Source organism: Lissotriton helveticus, chromosome 6, assembly GCF_964261635.1.
Source record: "Lissotriton helveticus chromosome 6, aLisHel1.1, whole genome shotgun sequence".
Taxonomy (NCBI): Eukaryota; Metazoa; Chordata; class Amphibia; order Caudata; family Salamandridae; genus Lissotriton; species Lissotriton helveticus.
Window position 1 is genome coordinate 889,233,312 of NC_136067.1, and position 26,614 is coordinate 889,259,925.

Genomic DNA, 26,614 nt, shown 5'->3' on the forward strand with positions numbered 1-26,614 from the left:
CTCCTGAAATAATAATTTGGAAATGTATTGACTGAGCTAATTCTTAGGATGGGCAGTGAGAGTTTCCTCTACTGCCCTGGGCAGTTAAGCTTTTATGGGGTAGTTTTAGATGGGGTGGTTATGGGCCTATATTTTTGGGTTGAAAGAGGTCAATGCATATTTGAGATGACTTGTGCACACAACCATGGTACGATAACAGTTGCAGTATGCAAGGATCTTTTGCCGGATTGCAGGTCAAAACATAGTGGAGCCCATTGTTCTGTACATGATACTCAGTTTATGCCAGGGGAGTTTTGATTTGAGCAAGCCGGGAGTACCCTAACCAGGACTTAAACCTAATCAAGAGGGCTGATATGTATTGGATGAAGAAAGGCTGGATGAAGATTGGATGGAGCAGATTTGCAATTAGCAAGAATCTATGCACCTAATGTTGACCAGATTACATTTCTTGATTCTTAATCCATCAAAACTGTAAAATACGCACACAAACCCATGCTCATGGAAGCAGTCTATAACTGTGGGTGGCATGGACTGAGAAAGGTCTCATCCTTCTTTGCTTCCTCACTAGTAGTGCAATTAACTAGTGCAGTGATGGAAGGACAGCTGAATTGAGACCCATTGAGTATTGGTGAGCAGGTAAACCAGCTGCTAGGGAAAATTCAAATATTCTTTTTTTTCCTAGGTTCATGAATTGCATCAGTCACCCATGTTTAATAGGTTTGTAGGACCTTATGAAATAATAACCAGTTACTATTGCAAGTGAACTAGGATTTTTACAGTACGACGATCCAATGCTGGAAACTTCAGGCCCTCTCACGAGAGGACCCAGATTTCAGAAACACAAAAATTGATGAAATCAAGCACAGCCTAAAGGAAAATAATGGGACAACCTCTGACATTTTAATGGAAATGGAAGCCATTTAGGTGATAATAATGGGACACTGGATTTGGGAAATGTCCAGAAATACAATGGAAAAATGGCTCAAAGATTTAGAAAGTTTGTTCCTCTTACCCCTGTGATAGCAAAGAACTAAACCAAGGAAGGGTTAAATTGCTCAATTGTTGATATTAATGTGATTTTTTGATCACTGGGACTACAAGGTCATTAAGTATATTGAGAGAAATGAGGCTGGGTGACCTATGGCCCGGTTGATCAAGCCGGAACTAAGAGGGGCCGATCACTAAAGTTCAGGATGACACTAAACAAGATATGCATACATAAGTAACATTAATCAACTGTTTTTGGAGCTTGAATGAGCTGCATCCGGAAAGAAAGGTAGCAGACATATGGGGTATATAAAATACTTAGGGCCAAATTGATTCCCCTTCTGCCAAACCAGGCAGAAGAATGAGAGACCCTTCTGCCAGTACGTAATTTAAGAAACAATAAGGAAATTACCTAAAGGGAAAACACTGGGGCTGATGGACTACCCACAGAATTTTATATGGCGTACGTGGTATCCTGGCACCAAAGGTTCATGCTTTGAATTAGGCTGCATGCCTACACCTGAATTACTACCTACACCATGACAAACCCAGTCTTCATGCTTGAGAAAACACCATACAGACTATTATCAATATTAAACATCAATCACAAAATCCAGAAGAAACCTATAGCAAATGGCACTCCTAAGATAATGCTATTTGACATCCATCCACATTACAGCGGATTTTCCCAGACCACGGTTCTTCCCCTACAATTAGACACCTGGTCTACATGCTCGTACTAGATGCTGCCGTGGCCCTTGGCCAAAGAGTGTTTGCTGTGAATCTGGAGAAGGCTATGGATACAGTCATTAGTAGATGTATTTCTAAACTGTTACAGCAAATAGGGTTCCGAGATACCACGATGAAATTGATCTCGACACTGTATGTTTCACGAACTGTGATAGTCCAGTCTGGCGAAGTAGTGTCAGGCTCATGCGATAGTGTGAGCAGAACCAGACAGGGGAGACCACTTTCCTCATTGATTTTTACAACACTCAAATTGGACACAGCTCTTACCATTTCATTACATGCTGATGTCTTATTGTATTCAAGGAATACCAGCACTGCATTTCATCAGGTGAATACTACCCTTGGAGAGACAAATTTCCAGGCTTGTAAGTAAATGTGTCTAAACATTGTGTATTCCTGATCAGACCTAAACAAGTCAACTCCAACTTGACCATCTCAAATCATACCCACAAATGAGTGGAACAAACAATTTTCCATTTGAGAATTGTAATGTATCATGCTGATGTAATGCAGGGCAAAGTTGGTAGAGTGTTGACAGCCCTTAGATGCAATGTTACTTTCTGGGAAGTCTTACCCATCTCAATTATGAGCAGGATAGCACTGATAAAAAAGGGGTTCTTAGCATACTATTTCACCAAATTATCATTGGTATTAACTGGTAAGATATTTAAGGATTGTACATCTTTCAGCATTTACTAATCTGGAACAATTATATAATCTGTGAGTAGAGCAGCAATCGGCTCCATGTAAAGGTTGAAGATGACAAGAGACTACATGGAACCCAGTGGGACTCCACACAGGATAGGTATATTTTGCAACCTGGAGATGCCCAGGTGAATGAATTGGTATAGGTTGAAAAGGAAGGAGGGGAAACAATTAAGAACATTTCCAGTGAATCCCAACTCGAGGGTGACTATAAGGGAGGTATGTTCCACTGTGTTTAAAACAGCAGAGAGCACAGGTAATATTAGAAGGCAGGGGTCATCTTTATCTGTGGTCCTGAGGACATCATCAATGATGTGTAAGGTGGAGCATGATCTGACTATTACTTATGTAGGAGATGGTGATTGTGGAGTTGAACATAGCCTGCATTTTCAATGATTTACCCGCTGAATAATAGCTAAGTGATGGGCCAGTAGTTGGCGAGGTCATTAGGGTCAAGTGTATGTTTCATTAGAAATGGCAGGATCTGTCCAGTTTGAGAGCTTAGGGGTAGATGCCTTGAGTGAGAGAGATAATAACAATGTAAGTGGAGGTAAGAGAGCATCACCAGAGAGAGCTTTGATGAAGGACGATGAAATACAAAAATGCCACATAAATTACATTTAATCATCATAAGAATAAAATAAAGGCATTCTCACAAGAAAGCACTGAAAAAAACTGTCAATGTTACCCTACAGTTACTTTGACTCAGAATAGGGCACCTTTTGTATCCAATCTTTGTATGAACTTGGTTGGATACAAGTTGGCGATTCAACCCCTTGACAGTTTTTGCCTCTGGACTTTGTTTAATGAGTCTTTTAAGAGGTCAAATAAAACGATTGTATGGTCCTGGTGTAGGCTGAGTCCTAGTTCATTTAAGGGAACCCAAAGGAGTGCCCAGGGGGATGCAACTAATGGTTCATTAGAGGCACTTTGCATAATTTACAAGCAGACGTCCAGGACGGAAGACGTCACCCGTGGAGCACCCAAGCCATTCACAGAACTTTTTTTCAAAAATTATTGAGCAACTTTCAAGGCTGTGCACCTGCACTAAAAATAGTAGGCTGAAATGTCACACCAAAAATCTCAAAGCTGGATAAATGACATAGTTGAGCCTGCAATGCTTGCATCTTTTTTGCAGGTGAGTTTGTAGGTTGTGCTCAGGCTTGCAGTGGACATTTTTCACAAAGTCCAACTCTTTTCAATAAGATCTCATAGGAGTATTAAAATGTTTTGAACTAATAAAAATGTTGGGAAAAAACAGACCGACCCTCTAGAATGTGTTACGTTAGACGATGTGACTCATTTTAGACATCACCACATCTTTCACATAGATTTCCGATTTAAAAGGGCTTCAGTAAACTCTCAGGCATGTGTAAATCGTATCATATCGATCTTTATTCAGCTAAAACCATATAAGAACTCATAGATATATCAGCAATACATTGCGCCATAACAAGTTGTTTTCCTGGTAAAACTCTTCTCCTGCTCATTAAGTGTACACATACTTGTCAAACCCTTCGATCACATACCATTAGCTGCACCACGTGTTAGGAACGACATACTACTTCTGTTTACACTTATATTTGGGCATATATGCTGAACCTGAATAATAAATAATTTAAAAGCCCTTAGTTCCCCTTCTTGGACAAGAAAATGATATAGGCATACAGTATTTCAGTCATGAAAACACCCTCCTTGATATTTGGAACATAAAGTTCCTTATGCAGGTGTAAACACAGGGAATTCAAATAGATTTGATACTTCCTTCAGCCCAACCAGCCCGTCTGAACAAGTAAAATCACGAAGTGCCTTGTGCAAATGTAAATGACCAATATAATAAGGATGCTCAAAAACGCCACAAGTGCATCACCCGTAAAGTACTTATTTTCCCACTAGACTCCTCAGTCTTACACTTGCAGATATACATTTATAAATCAATATACACATATTTTCCGTCTGTAAAAGCTGTAGATAAAACAAGGCAGGCCTGAATCGTATGTTATTTATAGACCTCAACAGTAGGATTAAAAATCTCTGTAACTCTAAGCAAATCATATTTCCCAAGTCCGAAACAAACTTTGCTGAATGTCTCATTCACAGGAGTAGATTTTGTGGACATAAACAAGAACAAAAGCAACTTTGTATTCCTTCTCCTGGGACCTATTTCTCTGGGTGGAACAATCACTTACCCCACACTACCAGAAAATACTGTTGTGTAATTATAAAAATGCCTCTTTTTTCATGTTCACCCCTGCACTTTTGGACTGATGCTGCTATTTTTTTCCACTCAGAATGCAATGAGGCCTGCTGACCAGACCTCAGTGCCAGTGTTTTTACTCTATACCAAAGTTATGATAAATTGGCTACACCCAATTGGCAAACACTGACTTACTTATAGGTCTCTAGAATATGGCACCAAAGGTACCAAAGGCATGCAAGGCAGAGTGTTCATTCAGGACTGCATCACTGTTTGTTCCACCCTGCATGTGACAGAGACAAGATGGACCCTGGCCGCCACTGTGGATTGACATGGCAGTACAGTGTGTGACACTGGCAGTTGGACTTTGCCATTACGAGTATGTCTTAACAGCAATAATTCCAAATTGTTGTTTTAATGTGGGAGGGTTAGTAGCCCCATTGGCTAACACATGGTTACCATTGGCTAACACATGGTTACCAGCTGGCACTCCAGTGCGATCTAACTTCTGAATGAGACCACCTAACCAAGTCAAGTAAGGCATAAAAATAATTGGGAAATTCAATCAATCAATCAATCAGAACAATTTGTAAAGCGAGCTACTCACCCGGAAGGGTCTCAAGGCGCTGGGGGTGGGGGGGGGTCCGTTACTGCTCGAAAAGCCAGGTCTTGAGTTGCTTCCTGAAGGAGAGATGGTCCTTGGTCAGCCGTAGGTGGATGGGGAGGGAGTTCCATGTCTTGGCCGCCAGGTAGGAGAAGGATCTTCCTCCGGCGGTGGCTCTGCGGATGCGTGGTACGGTGGCGAGGGCGAGGCTGGTCGATCGCAGCTGGCGGGTGGGCGTGTAGAAAGTGAGGCGGTTGTTGAGGTATTTGGGGCCCAGGTCGTGGAGAGCTTTGTGTGTGTGGGTGAGGAGTCTGAACGTGATCCTCTTGCTGACGGGGAGCCAGTGCAGGTCTCTCAGGTGGGCGGAGATGTGGTTGTGGCGGGGGATGTCCAGGATGAGTCGTGCGGAGGCGTTCTGTATGCGTTGAAGTCTTTTCTGTAGTTTGGCAGTGGTTCCCGCGTAGAGGGTGTTCCCGTAGTCCATTCGGCTGGTGACGAGTGCCTGGGTGACTGTCTTCCTGGTTTCGGTGGGGATCCATCTGAAGATCTTATGGAGCATGCGCAGGGTGTTGAAGCAGGATGACAATACGGCGTTGACTTGTCTGGTCATTGCGAGGGTGGAGTCCAGGATGAAGCCCAGTTTTCGTGCGTGGTCCGTTGGCTTGGGGGTGGTGCCCAGGGCAGGGGGCCACCAGGAGTCGTCCCAGGTGGAGGGGGATGATCCCAGGATGAGGACTTCCGTCTTGTCTGAGTTCAGCTTCAGGCGGCTGTTCTTCATCCATTCGGCGACGTCCTTCATTCCCTCGTGTAGGCTGGCTCTGGCGTTGGCCGGGTCGTTGGTGAGGGAGAGGATCAGCTGGGTGTCATCGGCGTATGAGTTGATGTTAAGGCTGTGTTGGCGTGCGATGGCTGCGAGGGGGCTCATGTAGACGTTGAAGAGGGTGGGGCTGAGCGAGGATCCTTGAGGTACGCCGCAGATGACTTCGGTGGCCGCGGAACGGAACGGGGTGAGGCGGACTCTCTGGGTTGTAAATCCAACCTGGTGCCCAGGCCAAATTTAAAGTCACTATTAAAGATGAGCAACTTTTACAAAGTTGCCCCACTGCACTCCAGCAGTCCAGTGGCCTCACAAACGCACTGACACACAGATGGGTTTCTGACCTCCTGGGGAGACGTGTGAGGCCTGGGAACAAAAGAAGTTGCCGCAGAGTGAGGTGTTACCTTTTCTCCCAGGATGGCCACGTAGGATTTTTAGCTCGAAAGGCAGGCTTGAAAGGTGAAGCTAACTTTGAAGGCCCGTTGGGACAATAACCCTAAGCAGGATGCCTTTTGTTCAAGCAAAAAACACCACTGGGTCCTGGCCCCCAACAGCAAGGCTAAGCCACGAAATGCAATTGAACAATACAATGCCAATACTGTCTCACTAATTTCTTGAAGTCGTCAATCCATAAGAGTTAAACACTATGGTCATTGACACATCGATGTCTGAATGAATCTTTTGTTTTATTATTACATTTTTTTCTCAAACAAGGATTCTTGGTTATTATTTCACCAATTCATCCATTATGAATTGGTGAAATAATAACCAAGAATCCTTGTTTGAGAAATTTTTTTAATAATAAAACAAAAGATTCATTCAGACATCGATGTGTCAATGACCATAGTGTTTAACTCTTATGGATTGACGACTTCAAGAAATTAGTGAGACAGTATTGGCATCCTTTTGTTCAAGCAGACATTAAGGAGTAAGAAAAAAACACCAGATGATGGACGGAATGTTGCACATTGGCAAATCATTCACCCCCAGTCACAGATCTGGGTTTAATCCATCATTATTTTGCTCACCACGCCACCCCAGTTCAGACATGGCCATATGCAAATCAGTCTTAACCCCGTGCCTCATGGGAACAGTCCAGACCGAACTGCCAAGCCATGTCTTCCCTGGACAGGAATCAAGCATCCTAGGACCGGTTTCGGTCTTTCAGCCCTCATCAGCCAGGATAGATTGACTCCAGTGGTGTAGTGAGCACGGGACCCACGTCTGGGCATACCCTTCCCACATAGACCGAACAGCAAAACACACAAGGTGATGGACGGAATGTTGCACATTGGCCAAACACTCACCCCCAGTCACAGATCTGGGTTTAATCCATCATTATTTTGCTCACCACGCCACCCCAGTTCAGACATGGCCATATGCAAATCAGTCTTAACCCCGTGCCTCATGGGAACAGTCCAGACCGAACTGCCAAGCCATGTCTTCCCTGGACAGGAATCAAGCATCCTAGGACCGGTTTCGGTCTTTCAGCCCTCATCAGCCAGGATAGATTGACTCCAGTGGTGTAGTGAGCACGGGACCCACGTCTGGGCATACCCTTCCCACATAGGGCGAACAGCAAAACACACAAGATGATGGACGGAATATTGCACATTGGCAAAACATTCACCCCCAGTCACAGATCTGGGTTTAATCCATCGTTATGTTGCTCACCACGCCACCCCAGTTCAGACATGGCCATATGCAAATCAGTCTTGACCCTGTGCCTCATGGGAACAGTCCAGACCGAACTGCCAAGCCATGTCTTCCCTGGGCCGGAATCAAGCATCCTAGGACCGGTTTCGGGATTTCAGCCCTCATCAGCCAGGATAGCTTGACTCCAGTGGCGTTTTGCTATTTAGGAGACAGAGCCAAGAAAGGGGAAACCAGTGTCCAAACCTGTTTTTCTGTGGGAGTGTAGCCCACCAGCAGCCACACCCCTAGGGTGCGCTACCCTGTTCCCGAAGACCAAGTACGGGTCGTGCCATCTTGAAGAGGGCAAGAATGGGTCACTATCGGAGAGCCAAATGCCACACATCACAGGAACATCATCACTAGAGAGTAGTGTACCCAGTAGCCCATTGGCTAGTGACTGTGTGGTCACCTCAGGGCACTTTCCTGGGATAAGAAGGGCACCCCTGGCATCCTGCCCCTCAGTTCACATTTGAAATGAAGAGAGCACTGAAGGACTGCCCTGCCGCTTTTTGTTTGCACAAAGAGAGGCTGCACGGTCATGAAGACTTCACCTGCTGCACTTTTGGGCTAGTGAGATGGGACTGTGCCTGCGACTCCTGACACAGTGCAAATCTTGAATTCCAGCCTTCACCAACAGCAGTGACTCTGAGGATCAGTCTGCTGATGTCCTGGAACAAAGCTCCAGGAAAACAAGCGCTGAAAGAGCCCAAATGGACAAGTTGGTAGCCACCGCAGACGTTTTGCCACTACAAGTCGCCGGCACCAGAATGACAAAATCTGAAATACCAAAACCAGCCCACGAGTCTGCCGGACCAGGGAGTGCTCTCAAAGTCGGGATTCATCGAACTCAAGGGACACCCGCTCCCACCAAAGAGTCTGCATTACACCACGGACCTGCAAGACCAGTAGTGCAGGATCTACTGCTTGACTACTGCAACCTAGAGGACTTCGAGGGACCTCCATGTCAGTGGCTAAAGTCGCACCACATCACCTGTGGTCTGAGGAACCACCACTGAGACACCCCCGTTGACCGCACCATAACCGTAGCATACTTTTTAGCATCTTTACCTGCATCACCCAGCATCAGGATCATTCCATTGACATCTATGGGGGTCGTGCTGTAGAGTATGGAACTTGCTCTAAAACACTTTGGTGGCCACTTAACTGTCTAAAGTATAAGTACAGTCCCCCTAGATCTCGTACCTGCCTGATTTGGTCACCCAGCTAGGCCAAAGTACCTAACTTCTCCAAACTTTTGAAAAGTTTACAAACTTTTTATTCAACAAGGCTTGTTAGCGGTAACTTTTAAAAGTGATAAAAGCTTATAAAATCTGTATCTCTGGAACCCTCTGGTAGGTTTTGATGATCAAGGTCTCTAAAAAAACGTAAAAATACGCTCTGTTTTTTAATAAATTGTTGTGTCTTTTTACTGGTGTGTGATTTTCTAATTTTGTTGTTTGGTGCTGTCCAATGCTTCACGTGAAGTTATTTTGCCCAGCCTTACTGCTTTCAGCCACAGCTACCCAGGGTTGAGCCGAGGTTAAGTAAACAATACTCACTGGACCCAAGAGATGGTATCTGTGAGTGTGCTCCACGATAAGGCCCCACAGCCATATCATATAGTACACCTAGATCCTCACAGTAATTAAGGTTTTCAGTGTCGAAAAGTACCATCTATGTTTTCAAATATTTCAAATGTGTGCCATTTTGTTCAGGGGCTGAACATTTTCCAGAATAACGACCCTTTTTTAAGGTATTTAAATAGGAAGTAAAACTGTTCCATGTTCAAAGTGCTGACAAGGAGCCTCCTCCTAGTTTCCCTCATATTTCCCAAATTGAGAAGCTAGTCAAAACTACAGACATTGAGCCTCAAAGTTCTGTATATTTTTATATAGGTGTCAAATAACGGTTTGGTTACAGGTAAAGAAAAAAAGTTACTTCAATAATAGTCGCATCACCAAATAGTATGCAAAACTGTCTCTTCTCAGAAAGCAAACAAGTACAATAAAATTATAGATAAGGAAAGAGTTTATTTACTATATTAAAACTGTGTGATTACGCAAAACTGTGCTGTTAAAAGTGCTTGAATTTGCTAAACTGCAATGTATACTAAATATTCATTGTTCATTTACGAACCCTGGCAGCCGTCCACTGCCACCACATAGTGCTTAGTGGTTTTCTCAAGCAGATAAGGCCATGTCAAAGGTTATTAATTAAAACATTCAGTGGGGACAGTTAACAGCCAAAATGTATTATAATATCCACGTTTCTAAATGTACCCACAAAGCAAGAGCACCCTACCATGGCTGCATTTCTGTTTTTTTTTTTTCTCATTGATAGATTTTGCATTCTGAAGCTTATTTAGGTTAGGAGACTCCAGGGCACAGTGGTATCTACCATCTCATTGCTTTTCATAAGGTCCTTCTTGGCGTGCTTTATGTATAACACTGGACATGTTGTGGAATAGCATACCAAGGTCTTAGGCAGGGCGCAAGTCCGCTGTCACCGGAAGTGACGTCACAAAAGGTGGCTTGCACCATTGGGCTCATTGGCTCCCATCGCTCACCCCTTAGATGCGATTGCATCTGAGAAGTCAGCGCATGAGCAGCGAGCTGTGAGCTCCGATCTCGTCCCAGAGAGGCCAAAGAGTGAAGTCCAGCTGTTTGGCTGGGGGGACGGTGTCCACCCGGTAAAATAAATGGGGGGACGCCGTCCACCCGTGTGGTACCCCTGCTCAAGCCCTGGTCTTGGAGCTGACATAGACTTTGGCGTAAAGGGCACAACGTCACCACTGTGACAGAGTACCCTGTTTGACAAACTCCTGATTTTCCAGCGAGATTTATAGTATTTTGTCAGTGGTGCTCCTGTTGGCTCCATTTACAGAAAGCTTACTCGGACGTCCTGAGGGAGTGCTGGCCATAGGGGTAATATACCATCTGCCGACTCTATATGGCAGCTATTTGGATGTCCTTTTTGTGTCGAGCCTATGCAGCGCATGCGCTGTCTGCAAGACCTGAAGTAATGACAATAGGAGTGTAAACCCGCCTGCTGCTTGGCATTGGTTCGCCCCTTATATGCTGGCTCCCTATTGGTTGGTGTTGGCAAAATGTAATTTCCGTTTTAGCCTAGCAGCCGACCAACTACAGTTTCATTATACTGTAGGTGCTGATGTGTTTTGTTTGAGGACTACTTATTTTTACCATGGTGCCCGCATAAGGGGCTGCCATGCACATAAGTTTCATGTACACGGGCGGGCGCCATTCTGTTTCAGCATGGCGTCCGCTTTAATGTTAAACACCAAACATCACGTACTTAAGTTGTAAGCCAAGGCTCTGCTGAACGAAGGCACATTTTTCGAGGCGAGCACTGATTTTGGTTTTTGGGACAGGGAAATGTCTTCCTGTTCACACCAAACTTAAAACAAAGCTACTCCTGCAAGCATATAATTATAAACTCTGATTGCTGCCAGCTAATTTTATTTGACTGCAATGAACTATTGTATTTTGATGATGTTTCCACTGCGAATCTGCTGAGGGGCCCTATGCAGGACACTGTTGGATCTGCCTCCGGACCTGCCATGACCACCATATCCATGGGAACTTCTTGCCAAACTACCTTCCCCCTACCCCTCCTCGCACTACTCCTCTCCACTTTCCTGCTATTGACCTCTGACTTCACCTGTCCTGGCCCTAGTCCCCACCCTATTTATTTCCTCACTCTACTCCTCTCCACTTTCCTGCTGCTGACCTCTGCCTTTACCTGTATTGGCACGTAGTCCCCACCCTGTCTAGCTGCGAATTTTCCCTCGTCATTTGAGATCTAGCTATTTTGTCTGATGCCCGATGGAGCTACCTGGTTTAGCTATAGGGGAGACAGGTCGGGGATTCCCTCCTTGGACGTCACCTACCCAGTCGGTCTTCAGCCAGACTTCCTTTCGTCTCTCCTGTCATCTCTTCCCGCATCCTCCCTCTATTTTTCTCTCTCCTTCTCTCCTCTCTCAATGTATTGAGACTGAACTATTCTGTCGAATGCCAGATGGAGCTACCTGGTTTAGCTATAGCGGAGATGGGCCGTGGACTCCCTCCTTGGTCGTCACCTACCCAGTCGGTCTTTAGACAGACTTTCTTTCGTCTCTACGGTTGTCTCTTCCCTTATCCTCACTTTCCCTCCTCCCCCACCCCCCTACTTTTTCGCTCCTCTCTCTCCTCTCCTAATGTATTGCTGATTGTTTTGATATAATGTTTACTTGTTTGATCTTTTCCTGATATATTATTGAACCACATTGTTGCACTTCCTTTCGTCTCTCCTGCAGTCTCCTACCGCATCCGCCCTCTATTTATTCTATCCTTCCCTCCTCTCTCAATGTATTGAGACTGAACTATTTTGTCTGATGCCCGATGGAGCTACTTGGTTTAGCTATAGGGGAGATGGGCCGTGGATTCCCTCCTTGGTCGTCACCTACCCAGTCGGTCTTTAGACAGACTTCTTTTCGTCTCTCCTTATTGTCTCGTCCCTAGCTCCTATCCCCTCTCCCCCGAATCTCTCCCCTTGCCTGCTACTCTGCCTACCCCCCTGTCCTTTGTGCCCTTTGACTAAGCACTCCTTCTCCCCTTGTTGGGGAAAGATCCAATATTTACACTCTGGAGTCTCAGCGAACCCGCTGGAGTCCACTGCGCCAAGGGAGCCACTCACACTTGAGGTTTGGTATGGCACCCCTTGCCAAAGCACTCCCTCTCCCCTTTCTGGGGAAGAATCCAGTATGTTTGCCTTGGAGTCTCAGAGACCACTCTGAGAGAGTCCACTGCGCAAAGGGAGCCTCTCGCAACAGAGTTATGGAAGTGATACCACTTCCCCTGGGATCACAGCTTACTGGACTTTGGACGTTTGCCTTGACTCGTCTACCGGTTTGTGTCCCCGTCACCCTTCCCCTCCTCTTCCCATGCTATGTCTCTCACCCTACCCTCCTCCTTCCCGCCTTCATTATCTGTCTACTTCCCCTGCTCCAACCCCCCTCCCCTGATTCTCTTACGTTGCCTGCTTTTCACCTTTCGTATTTGTGCTTATTGTTTATCTCGACCCTACAAGTTACTATGAGGCCATGCTGTACGAACTATGTAACCTTTGTAACGATGTAACCTGTAACTATGATCTGATGCTCATGTAAAGCGCTCTGATACCTCCGGGTCTAGCCAGCGCTATATAAAACTTTTGAAATAAATAAATTGAAATAAATAAATGTTTAGGGCATCTTTATTTTAAAGATATTAGGTTCTGGTCTCTTCATCACTAAACATTTTTATTTTAAAAATATTAGGTTCTGGTCTCTTCATCAAGAAACTACATTACATAAACATTGCTACTAATGTTAACAGTAGCAAATGCATGACGAAATCTGGTTTTGGGCGTGCAGAGTTAAAAATATTTGACTAATACGATGTTTCCGGTCACTTCCCAAGATCAGCTCATTTTTAAGTATCTCATGTTGACACACTCAAGTGTCAAAAACATAATTTATAGATTCGGTCAGCAAATGGGTAAAGTGCATGGTGACTGTGGCACAGGAGGAATGAAATAGTGAGCAATGTGTGATTCTGCGATCTAGCGGGATTTAGAATCATGCCTAACGCAGGCACAGGGGTTTGAGGATGTGAGCAGTTCTGAGTTGCAGACTGCTAAAACTAAATTAGTGATGTGCTTTAATCGAGTTTAAGCTATAGGCATTGTAAATGACGATGCCTTTTATTTATGTTTTTTAAACAAAAACAAAAATAAAAGACATTGTTATTTGCAATATCAATAGCTCAAACTTGCGTAAATGCGAGACCTATTGCATTGCAAATGCTTGTTTGTCTCCGTCGTTGCCATGAAAAACCAGGCGGTGACTAGCAAAAAAACTAATATAACGACCACCACACCCATAGAAAAATATGCAGTGGGTGTGGGGGTAATTAGTCATTTGTTTGTTTTTTAAACAAACTCCCACTGTGGGAGTTTGTTATTAAAAACCAAAGTGTTTGGTGAACAGCCGACAAAACTAATGATAACCATCCACCAAACATCGGCACCTTCAGAGGAACTACCGTAATGGTACAGAGAATACCGCTGGGCAAGTGTTAATCTCTAAATATGGCAGTTCTCTGTCCCTTAGGGTGGGTGACATAATTTCCTACGCCACCTTGACAGAGTAAAGACCATCATAAAAGAAATCAGGCCCTTTGTGCCAAAAGATGGTGCCTTGCAACTAGAAACATTACTACATTTTATGCAACTACTTCAGATCAATATATGTATTCATCTATACATTGGTGGCACAGGATTCAGAAACTGAAAACTGAAAATGTCTTTAATCCTTTACAGGCTGCTGCACGCCACGAGTCCTTGACAACTTTGAACCTTGCGAAAAAAGCCAAGTGGCGGAAAGATGCACAGGAGAAACAAGAGACAGAAGAAAATGATGAGTCTAAGCCTGAATAATTTTGTGTTAACAAAATTATACCTTGATCACGAAATCACATACAAAAAAACATAACTCATAAAGGTGGCTGAACAAGACTACAATCGAGCGAGGACGGACTATTGGAACTGTAGAAAGGAATAACAACACTTTAATCCGGATGTTCAAATATATGTGGTGCCTATGTAATTCTTTTTCTAATGATATAGTGTTATTTTTCTCAGTGAAAAAGCTTCTTTAGCCAAGCTGAAAGACAAAGGGAGCAAACTACTTGGAACCCCACACCATCATTATACCACATCAGGTATAGAGCAGCAGACCACATGCACAAAGAGACAAGACAGTAGCAACCAATTCAAATATTGGAATATATGCCTAATGTTAATAAATATTACAGCGTGTAAATGAAATTGGAACGGGTGAGCTTTTAAAAGCATGCTTTCTGCATACATATCTCGAGCATATTTACAAATATTTTGGAGAAACTGGGCATTTTTATAATCTTCCAGTGCAAACATAAAGAAATATCATAGAGCAATGGTTCTTAACCTTTTGACCTCAGTGGATCCCTACCTAATCATTACCTTAATCTGGGAACCCTCAATGAATCATTATTGGAATATGGGGACCACGGCTTAGAATTTTCGATGATTTGAATCGCAATTCAAATCAAAAAAGTATTGAAAAAAGCATTCATAAAAAAAATACACACATTTTGAAATATTCTGTTTAAATTACAAACCATTAGTATAAAAAATCTACATTTTTATTTGAATGGAAAGGTTGGAGCTTTTCTAAATTTAACTGAGACAACCCATAGCCCATACTATGTTCTGTTTGCACCCCCTTTTGTACCACTCTGTTCGCCATAAGTTGGCAGGGTATGCTCAGACGTGAGTCCCTTGCTCACTTTGCCACTGGATTCAAGCAAGCCGGGCTGAAGACGCCTGAAATGCCAGAAACCGGTCCTCGGAAGCTTGTTCCGGTCCAGGGAAGGCATGGCTTGGCAGTTCGGGCTGGACTGTTTCCATGAGGCACAGGGTCAGACTGATTTGCATATGTCCATGTCGGAACTGGGGTGGCAGAGTGGGCTAAAGAACGGTGATGGATTAAACACAGATCTGTTGACTGGGTGTGAGTGTTTGATTGGTTCAGATGCTCCGTCCATCACCACCCCCTTTTGTACCTCTTTGTTCTGTTCTGTTTGAAGCACTTAAACTCGTCTCGCACATCAATATGAGTGTATCAACATTATTTTAGCCTAAAATTTCAAATCCCTTCACATTTACACAAAGTTTGAAAATGTTCAGCTTTACAGTTTTCTTTGTTATTGATATAAAACTCATTAATATCTGAATATTAATAATATTTAATTCTTTAAGCAGTTAAGGACCCCTGGAACCGGTTGCCCCCCCCCCCCCCCCACAACGGTCCTCGGACCACAGGGTAAGCACCAATTTCATAGAGTATGAATGTAGTTCATAAAGAGGGGTCTAAATTGGAACCAAATGAGAGATACAGCTCTTTACTGAAAAAAAAAACAAATTGGCCCTTATGTTTTTCAAAGCACTATAGTCTTTCTGATCTTGGCCAATCAAGAAGTAGAATCTGAAACCTATTGTTAGCGGTTTAAGAGGAGTCTAATAAACAGAGCCTCGCAATATGAAAAAAAAAACTCACTGTGTAATAACCAAGAATGCTATCATATCAACATTTTGGTAATAACCTGGAGGTAGATAATGACAGACAAGGGAAAGGAAAACGTATTTGACCAATACTTTTCAGCATAGCAGACTGTAAATATGTGTTGTGACCTCACTGCTAGGCAGGGGGGTTATCATGCCTGAATGTCTTTCACTACTATATTCCGGCCTTTTCCTAAAAGAAGGAATATAGTTTTTTGTAAGAAGATCAGAGAAATTGTGATATAATGCTGGATACATTCCTTGGGTCATTTTGAGGTGTTACTGCATTGTCGACTAATACAAGGTGGAAAGAATTCCTTTTTGTGAAGAGAAAACTATTTTTGAAAAAATATGTTTTGGAGACATGTTGCATGCATACGAAATCATTTTATAGAGTCAACTAAAAGTTCAGGTATTTGATGTGCTTTGTATTCTATAGACACGGATTTTCTAGAAACTTATTTACTTGTTAATTATGTCAGTATATTCTGTTGTTTTACCCATTTATATTGGTAAATTAAATTCAGTTTTAATGAGGAAGTACCTGGATTCCATTAATTAATAATTCATGTGTAGAAACATGTTATAATATGAATGTTAAAGTAGCGTTATAGTTAGGTGGAATGTTCATTAACAAGTTAACTAAAACTTGCGCTTCTGCCATGCACATTTTTCTCATCAAAAATTTCACTGCAAATGTTGTAGTATGTAGCGGCCCGTGGAGGGAGTTCCGGAGGGGCGGTGAGGCGGGAGGGGGAGGGGCAGGGTGGTGGGTAGTGAACACCAGAATATGGATGAACAGAGGTAAGTAAACATTTAAATAAATAAAACAAATTTCGTTGCATGCGCTGCATCGCAAAATGCAATGCAACTCGAGCAATGAAATTTGTTTTATTTATTTAAATGTTTACTTACCTCCGTTCATCCTAATTCTGGTGTTTACTACCCCCCACCCTGCCCCTCCCCCTCACTGTTCCACAAAACTCCCTCCAGAGGCCGCTACTGGTTGTAGTGATATTGTCAATGATGTCATAGGTGATGTAAGGAGTGTTGTAATATGTGGGGTAATTAGTAGTGCATGGTGAGGGTGTGAGTTATAGTTACCTTAGAGCACGAGTTATAGTTACTTGAGATAACTATAACTAGTGAATTTATGTGGCTTTTAGAGTTTAAAACATTACGTTACTAATGAATATGTCTCAGCACAAGTTATGATAAACTCCGCACCAGTTTGAATACGACACTTCAGTTGACAATTTCCTGACTACTAGCACTATATTCAACATATAGGGAGGCTGGTAATATGTAACACACTCCAGTGTCCCCTTGGCACATGAAACAGGTTAAAACGATCTGCCAGTGCACCACATTGCCAGTTCACCATCAAAGTTGATCCAATGTATACAATTTAAATTGCTCCTTGTACAGTCTTTTAGAAAATGACTGCACTCACTGCGGGCTCACTTATCAGCGCTGCCAGTTGATTCAGTGCTGATTCACTTGAGTTAGAGAAATTAAATGTCCAGCACTTCTGTGGATAATAGGCTGTCAGACTTCAATAACCTATGCACACCCCATTCCAATCTTGATTGTGGGCCATCCAATGAAGTCTGGTGGGGCTTGAGAGAGGTTCCTTTTACTTGAAGATTCAATTTATTTTCTTATAGACTTCCTCTTACTTATTACATTTAGTTAAAACTCTAGGTTCAGTTTCTCTCTACCTCTACACGCAGGTTCTTTCCTCAATCGACACCAGTGTTGCAATTAAGTTGGATCCTTGTGGGTTATTAATATAAGTTTATTTAACTTGGTTACAGGTATAGTCCCACCAGGAGCAGCATCTTTGCTGCTCAGCCCATCCACTACAACCGAACTCATCCAAAAACAAACACTCTCAACATTCTAATGGCCTCACACACTGGCAGAGCGGCAGGGAAGTGAACATCAATAAACATCAATGGGGAGGATGCATTATGCTAAACAGTAGATTACAACAGCTTATAATACAGATTTGTCCACTTAATATTTAGACATGCAGTTTTACAGTTTGTAATGGAAGCAAGGCTACCCTAAAATATTGTGGCACAAGATCCTCAGTCACCAGAAAGCAATTAGAATTACCTGTGCTTTGTCTCCCTATCGTCTGGATCATTTTTGTATATAGATAAAACAGGGAACACCAGTAATGCAGAAAGAATGTCAAATTAATGCTGAATGCTTCCACAGCGGACCTGGTCTGACGAAATTCAATTGGGCAAAAAAAGTGTTACTGGCTGTTTTGGAAAGTTGCTAACAGAGTCAACTCTGGGGATCCTTAAATGGAAAAGACAACCGGAGGATCTGTGGATAAAGCGCATATTCGTGGGTTGGTGGCAACTGCCTGTGGATACGTCTTCTTTCATGTTCAGAGCTCCCAGAAGATGAGCAGAAGAGACTCCAATTTTTTCCTGTGGTCAAGACCAAAGCTGCATAACCCAGCAAATGTTTTTGCACACATCTTCTAAAATGACTAGACTAGTTTTCAAACATAGATAAACAAGCAAAGCCAATACGTCTCATGGCATTGGCTTTGTCAATGTATCGTCAATGTTGCACAGCAGCTTGGCTGAATGTTTTAAAAAGGAAAATGCGAAGGTTCAGCCCGATCACTTTTTTCTTTTTATTGCTTACAGAAGAGAGGGAAAGACTAGAGGCAATGTGGAGGACGGGTGGGGAACATAAAGTGCTATGGAGTGCGGCCTGCATCATAGCACTTTTTAGGGTTGAGTATTGCTTATGAGAGACTATTGTTTATAAAGCGGCTTGGAGCCCTCCCAATGTTTACCATTTGTTGGCTGCAGCATCCCTCTGCTTTTCAGCCACCTAAACTGGCCAAACGTAATTCCCGATGCTTTCTGTGGCGCGGGCCAAGCCCAGATTAATCCAACTTAATCAATGCCTGTCTGCTGCTCCTGATGTGATGGTACTAGTTCTTCCTCCCCATCCACCCGCCCTGCCAGCTGCTTCCTCCATAGCACTTTTTTCTCGTTCTACATTCGATAGGCCTGAAGCCCAGTGTGTGCATGAATTTACATTGCCTTTGTAAACACCTCACAGGTGACGTTGCTTCCTTCTTTTCACGCAGTAGGCTGGCGTTTCAATATGGTGAGTCTCGCTGTACGTGTATGGTCCCATCGGTGCCATGCTCTGTTTATCTGCACCATCCCATTCTGATGCATTCTTACAGGTGAGCCCTGCTGCTGTATTTCACCTATTGTCCTTTTTATTTCCCTGATAAAGGAGTTGATTCAGATTTTTTAAAATGCTTTTAAGCCATGATGGCCATCAGCACTGATGCTCTCATCGGCATTCAGTTTGGGATTCGGTCTGCTGCAAACACTGATAGTTGTGACTTTATTCTGCGTGCTTGTGTTCTAAGGCCACAACAGTCTTTGTAAATTGTGCCAATTTAGTTAAATATGTTGTGCCGTGTGTTACATTTCAAAAACACCTATTTATGAGCCTAAGCCCCATTTGCTGTTCTGCTGCCTAACAGTGCTGCCAAGTTACCTGTATAGTGAAACTTGAGCAGGATGGGTTAGTCCTTTCAGTAAGGCAATATTTCATCAACTTTAATTGTAGGAATGTTAAAATAGGCTATCGCTAAGGCTGGTGACCGGATATTTACTGCTACATTTTGGAAAGCTAACATTTAGGTACAGTAGTTAGAAATTTCTTTAATTCAGGTACAAGAGCTATTACAAAATTGCTGCTGGTTAATTATGAGTTTGACGCTATTGATCCAGCGCAACACCAATAATTGATCATGGATCAATACTCAATAACATCATACTACAATCGCCCATACACATTCACCCAGAATCCCTGATTCACTGGGGTCAATTTATTTGAGGGTTAAATTTTCCTTTTTTATAGATTCAAATGAGACCTCTTTTAAAACTAAGCCTTTACATCAACATTCCTTACACTTGGTCGATGGACCAATTAATTGAATAGTTAATGGCAATGATAACTACTAACTTACTAACCATTTAGTCAATTAAATGATCACAGACTCTCTGTAAGGTTAATAATGATTTTATCTCAAATTTTAAGGATTATGCTCAACTGCATTTGGTCACAAAATACAAATACTGAATCTCACGAAAGGAGTACAAAAGTTTCAGCAAAAATATATGCGAAACATAATACACCTAAGGGAGGGGAAGATGAAGAGACAATAGTATCATCTAAATAATACATATCAATAAATAATAACGGAGTGGATAGGTGGAGAGGCAAAAGTTCCAGAGAAAAAATACATCAATAAGTAAAATTCGGAGAACTAGTTAGGCTAAATACAAACCTATCGATCTGTAGGAAACCCACCCTCTTGGCCTAGGAGATAGTGGGGGTTCCCCGAAATAAGATCAGGGAACAAAGGGTAAAAGGACAGGAACAGGATAGGTCAGGGACAGCTAGGCCTCTCTGCAAACCGATGGACAGCGACGCATTTCCCCTCTTTCTCTCCTGCCAGCCTAAGCCTAAACCACACCCCTAAAGGCACCCCAATTATACCCTCAAACCATCATGTCCTTCCCACAATTGTTGCAAAGTTTCATACAAATTTGTAAAGGGATTGGTGGGTTTGGGAGGTAGCATTGTCACACCACTGTGACATAACCTTTAATTCAACGAATTCATTGTTCTATATTTGTTCCCATGGTTTGGGTCTTAGTTCGTTCTCACGTTTACTTCATAAGATGCAGAATTTAACATTTTCTATTCCTCATTCAACATTATCCGCAGAATGATCTCCAGTCCCACGACTGGGCACTTCACTTGGCAGTGGTTCGACACACTGGCCATCAACCTTCTCATGTCATCTGCGGTGCGAGGCACATTCTGTCTTGCTTCTGACAGAGCTGACTCACTCCTCAAATTACTCCCTCCCTTTTTAGCCAACTTTAGGAAGATGGCGGTTTCATCCAGCACACTAAAGTAAATGAAAATGAACATTTATTAATTATATATTAATGAAACCATCACTGTTTACCACCCACCTTGCACTATTCCCCATTAATGTTACCTAGCATAAGTTTAGTGCAAAAAGGGCATTATTATTTCAAAGCAGGATGCAACATGCAAATTATTGATGCACATGCAGCCTAGTCATGCAACGTTTCTCATTTCATTCAAACCACAAATATTATTACAATATTATTTTATTTAGGTGTTAGTTCAGACATGCGCAAAGCAATTTTCCTTGTGTTCATGTGAGGTGTACGTTAGTTTTTCTACAACTAATTACTGTTAGTACGTATTATGGGGGCAGCAATTTGAGCAGGTTTCATATTGGCGAAACCCTGCTCCATCACTATTAAAACCTCCAACCATTGCTCTGGACTGTTCTTTGCATGTTCTACAAAAACTGTATTTTATTTCCTTTTATATCCATGTCTTTTGGAAGCAACATGGACAACAATAGAAGATTGCTGGGTGGTTGGAAGGAAGTGATACGTAGGCAGCAATGGAAGGAGGTGGAACGGATGCATTCAAGCAACACGGGCAACAACAGCAGCCACAAGCCACACAGTGGAGGGGGAGAAGTACACAAGAGTGCCAACTCAAAAAGACACACTCTGGTAGAGTGTTTGAGTACAGAGAAAAATGCAGAACCTACAAAAATAGCAGTGGGAGGACCGAAGTAATGTGTCCATGCTCCAGAGGAGGGACAAAGACACAACGAGGAAGGAGGCCTACTGCAGCTGACCAATAAGAAGCAAGCAAATGAGAGTGACAATGAAGCTAACCAATGGTAAGCAATGGGCGGTCTACAAACCGACTGATAAAAAACAAAAGGTATTGAAGAGACAGCACACATGCTGTCTAGGTGAGACCTAAAAAGGACCTGCAAATGAGTCACAACGTTTGTAAAGATTAAAGAAAACATGTCTCTTTCCCCATCCTCCTCCCAATTTCTCCTCCCCTCTACAGAGTAAAGTAATTGACATCTCCATTATGTCAGGCTTTCTAAGATTCCTGTGCAGGGTTAAATCCTCATTTCTAGTCCACTAACTCACCCTTTTGCCACAATTGAGTATTGACAAATACCTACTGTTTCACACTCTAGGATTCAGAACTGGTAATCGACTCGGACATGAAATCTCAACAGAGTCCAACCCCATGTAGTCAACTGTAGATGGCCACAAGCCCATATGTAATATTATGAAATGTGTCACAACTTTGTACAGGGCCAAATGGTTGGCAGATCCATTTTCTCCACATCCCAGCTATGACTTGTTTTGCCACCAGGAGGAGTTGCCATAAAATAGATACACACAATCATGAACCAACATATTACTTTACAATGATCCTGCGTCCTCAGTGGAACCTTCTCCAGGCCCCTTCAGTATTGGGTAATCCAAAATTGGATTTCCTTCCAGAATCTCTTAATCCCATAGCTAGTGAATTCATTTCTCTGAACATAACATCCTCTCCAGCATTTTCTACTCAAGTTCAGGTTAATCTTTTTATTTTTTATTTTGGAGGGGGTTTAATATCCATCATATATCATTTTAATGAGTGTTTTCTTTTTTGAACACACAATCATACGTGGCAGAGAAAAATAATGGGGCATTCCTACACCTGGAATTGCCAATACTGATGGTATTGGTAAGTTAGGATGTGTGATGACAGCTCTCTTCAGAGTTCAGGTAAATTAATGCAAGAATTAGTAACCAGATCCAATTACTACAATAATTCCTCATTTTCACCCAATTTCCACTCAATGTTTTGAACAATTTTTAGGTGGAGAAATGTCTAGTGAACGTCAAGGGGTCACCAGCATTGTGTTAATGCTGCAATGGTTGCAATCCCGATTCACCCAATAATGAAGCCAAATATGGATTGCCACAAGACTCGGAATGTGGACCTAAGAGAGCTATCTGTCTCACACGAACATTTAAGATTCTGTCACTATGTCAGCCAATCAGAATATTCAGCATCCTTGAGATATCAACTGTTTCCTCTTAATTCAATATTAAGAAAATGTTTCTTTACATTTAGAAGCATAGCCTGGTGTTGCATTTAGCAAAGTGTAGGCTTATTTTAGGCTACACTCTTCTGAACACTGATCTACCTCTCTAGGTGCTAGATGAACTCCTGAGCATTTTTATAGATTTATGCAAATGGCCTCTGATTGTCTAAGTCAGCTTGACTGCCTCTCAACCAACTAGGAATGAGTTTTGTTCTGAGACAAACGGATCTAAACTATTTTCCAAATATGTTACTGTGCTGGCTCAGAACATTAAAGCTGTCGCGCTCCGACAGGAGGCATTCAGATCATGTCTGGAAGGTTGCCAAAAATACTAAACCTTTCATCTTACACTGAAGAGGCCAAATGCTAGAAGGGCCCGGGGGCAACAGTAATATGTAGGATACCATCATGCCCCCTTTCCTCTTAGTACAAACTACTAGTTCTGTGGTGGAACAGTCCGGTTTGAACTGTAAATCATCTATTTACCGTGTTGAACTCTTTCCGTTAAAAGAAAAACTAGAATTTTAACTTGAATTTTATTTAAAAAGTTAATTGGAATAAACTCAGAATCTCCATAAAACAAGTCAGATGTTCAGGCACCTCTTACCTGTAAATTCAAAAAAATGGAGTGAGAAATTATGAACATTTTAATTTCTTTTCCAAAAAAGATTCTATTTTAGATGCTTAACCTTTACAGTGCGATACAAAAGGGGATGATGGACGGAGCGTTTGAGCAAATCCAACACTCACCCCCAGGCAACTGATCTGGGTTTAATCCATCACCATTCTTTAGCTCACTCAGCCACCCCAGTTCAGACATGGCCATATGCAAATCAGTCTGACCATGTGCCTCATGGGAACAGTCCAGCCCGAACTGCCAAGCCATGTCTTCCCTGGACCGGAAACCAGCATCCTGGGACCGGTTACGGATTCATAATCCTCATCAGCCAGGCTATCTTGAATCCAGTGGCCAAGTGAGCAAGGGACTCACGTCTGAGCATACCCTGCCACACTTAGGGCGAACAAAGCGATACAAAAGAGGATGATGGACGGAGCGTTTGAGCAAATCAAACACTCACCCCCAGTCAACTGATCTGGGTTTAATCCATCACCATTCTTTAGCTCACTCAGCCACCCCAGTTCAGACATGGCCATATGCAAATCAGTCTGACCCTGTGCCTCATGGGAACAGTCCAGCCCGAACTGCCAAGCCATGTCTTCCCTGGACCGGAAACAAGCATCCTGGGACCGGTTTCGGATTCATAATCCTCATCAGCCAGGCTATCTTGAATTCAGTGGCCAAGTGAGCAAGGGAGTCACGTCTGAGCATACCCTGCCACACTTAGGGCGAACAAAGCGATACAAAAGGGGATGATGGACGAAGCGTTTGAGCAAACCAAACATTCATCCCCAGTCAACTGATCTGGGTTCAATCCATCACCATTATTTAGCTCACTCAGCCACCCCAGTTCAGACATGGCCATATGCAAATCAGTCTGACCCTGTGCCTCATGGGAACAGTCCAGCCCGAACTGCCGAGCCATATCTTCCCTGGACCGGAAACACCTTTTGTACCGCTTTGTTCGCCATAAGTTGGCAGGGTATGCTCAGACGTGAGTCCCTTGCTCACTTTGCCACTGGATTCAAGCAAGCCGGGCTGAAGACGGCTGTAATGCCAGAAACCGGTCCTCGGAAGCTTGTTTCCGGTCCAGGGAAGGCATGGCTTGGCAGTTCGGGCTGGACTGTTCCCATGAGGCACAGTGTCAGACTGATTTACATATGGCCATGTCTGAACTGGGGTGGCAGAGTGGGCTAAAGAATGGTGATGGATTAAACCCAGATCTCTTGACTGGGTGTGAGTGTTTGATTGGTTCAGATGCTCCGTCCATCACCACCCCCTTTTGTACCGCTAACCTTTACAGTGGCATAAACAAAAAGTATATAGCAAACAAAAAAGATGTTCTCTACACAGTGAAGCTAAATTGCCGAAACTGAGCTTCTGCCAACACGTTTTTCATGAAACTTGGTTTTTGAAGGCTTGTATGAAAATAAGGCAGGAGTGAAAAAACGAAGTCTACTATCAATTATTGTGTGATTAGTTAGCCTCCAACAGCTACCTTCATTTAGATGTTAGTTCTTTGCCATGCAAGCGGAGATATCCAATATGACGGGCAGTAGTCTGCTAGGGCTAACTCTACCTCCCCTCCTCTAGTGGTTGGTGGGCCACCAGCCATCCTCTAAATTGGGCCCAATAAAATCAAGAATACTCCCATTGTGCCAATATTCATTTTTTTTCTTGATCTCTGCCTATTAATCGTTTCACTCCTACATCCAGTGCTTGGAACATAATTTGATTAAAATTAGGATTAAACTTATAGAAATGTACTGCCAACAGTGCCATTTGATACTTCAAACAGATGGTGCTCTAATGTTCTGCTGAATGAGTTTTAGTTGATCTTGTGGACTTCCCTTTATTGTCTTTCACACATGGACATTCAATGTAATAAATACAGTACATAATTGTGCAAGTTGCACACTGTTCTTTTCTAGGTGTTGCAGAGATTCTGCACATATACAGAACTATGCGCAGGAAACCAGGACCTCGGTGTATAGTAGTGTACCAACCTATCACCTCAGTGCCCAAAATCCCCAAAACCGACTAGCTATAAAGTCTCATTCGTTCTCCGACCAATAGAGGAGATACCATTGATTAGACAACCCAGAACACAACGATCCCGACTCTCCTAGGAATTGTGGTAGCAAGACAACTCTTTCGCCCACTCACTCATACTTTTCCACAATAAGAGTAATTAGTCACAGTATAGTTTAAAATGTTTATTTTAACTAACATGCTCTATGGCAGGTCTTCAAACTTTTGTAGGTTGAGCCCCCCCAGCTGAATTTTTTTTAGATGTTGGGCCCCCCCACCACCTGACAGAAATTTCTGGAATCTGGTACCCTACATAATCGACATAAGCCATGTGCATATCACGGGCCATATTCGGCAAGTAATGTTTAACACAATAAAAGTATTTAGTAAACGTCAGGTTTGTGAATGGGTGTGGTGAAATAACAGAGGCTTATTACGCAGCTCAAACCACAATTTTCCAAGATAAAATGTGCGCAAATTCTTTTTACTAGCTTGCTTTGTTTTACATTACCTAGATTAACAATAACACCACAAACATAAATGTGTGCACCCGTTTTGATCTAAAATAAACTTTTATATGTTTGTTGCATGAAACAAAAACATTTCTCTGTAAATAGTAATAGACTCTCTCACATCAATCACATTAAAACGAAATGGAACAAACAGTATTTACTAGAATATGTTTAGGAATGATTCCAGGCCATCAGGGCAAAAACAGAGCTGCCTCTATCAAGGAAACCCCTGAAAGGCTGGATTGCAGTGCATGTAAAAAATGTCCTTTTGTAATATAGGACGAAAACCTTGATGGGGCACGACATGCCTATACTTGTGTACATGGGCGCAACTAGACCCGAACTTCGGGGGGCTAACACTCCCATCCAGGGCTGGCCCTAGCACTGGACGCACATAGTGCAACGGTCTGTTTTGGCCCCCCTCCCCCATTTCCTCCTTCTCCCTGAATTTCCTCACTACCACCCACCAACAATGCACCCCATCTCTCTATAGCACCTTTCTGGCAAACATTCCATTTTTTTATAGCGCTACTCATAGTT

At 42.9% G+C, this 26,614-nt stretch overlaps 1 protein-coding gene across 2 annotated transcripts in view; it reads left to right on the forward strand.

Moving 5' to 3' along the window:
- Positions 1-15,734, forward strand: part of FAM162B (family with sequence similarity 162 member B) — a 150,815-nt gene extending 135,081 nt beyond the window's left edge. Inside the window, exon 3 of one of the 2 annotated variants that reach the window (XR_013596171.1) lies at positions 14,113-14,232. Coding sequence is in view for 1 of the 2 variants with exons in the window: in XM_078648507.1 (XP_078504633.1) it covers positions 14,113-14,229 (117 nt within the window). In the remaining variant the exon portion in view is untranslated. Of the gene's footprint in view, positions 1-14,112 lie in introns of both variants that reach the window. The other variant, XM_078648507.1, reaches the window with a different exon arrangement.
- Positions 15,735-26,614: the final 10,880 nt, after the last annotated feature.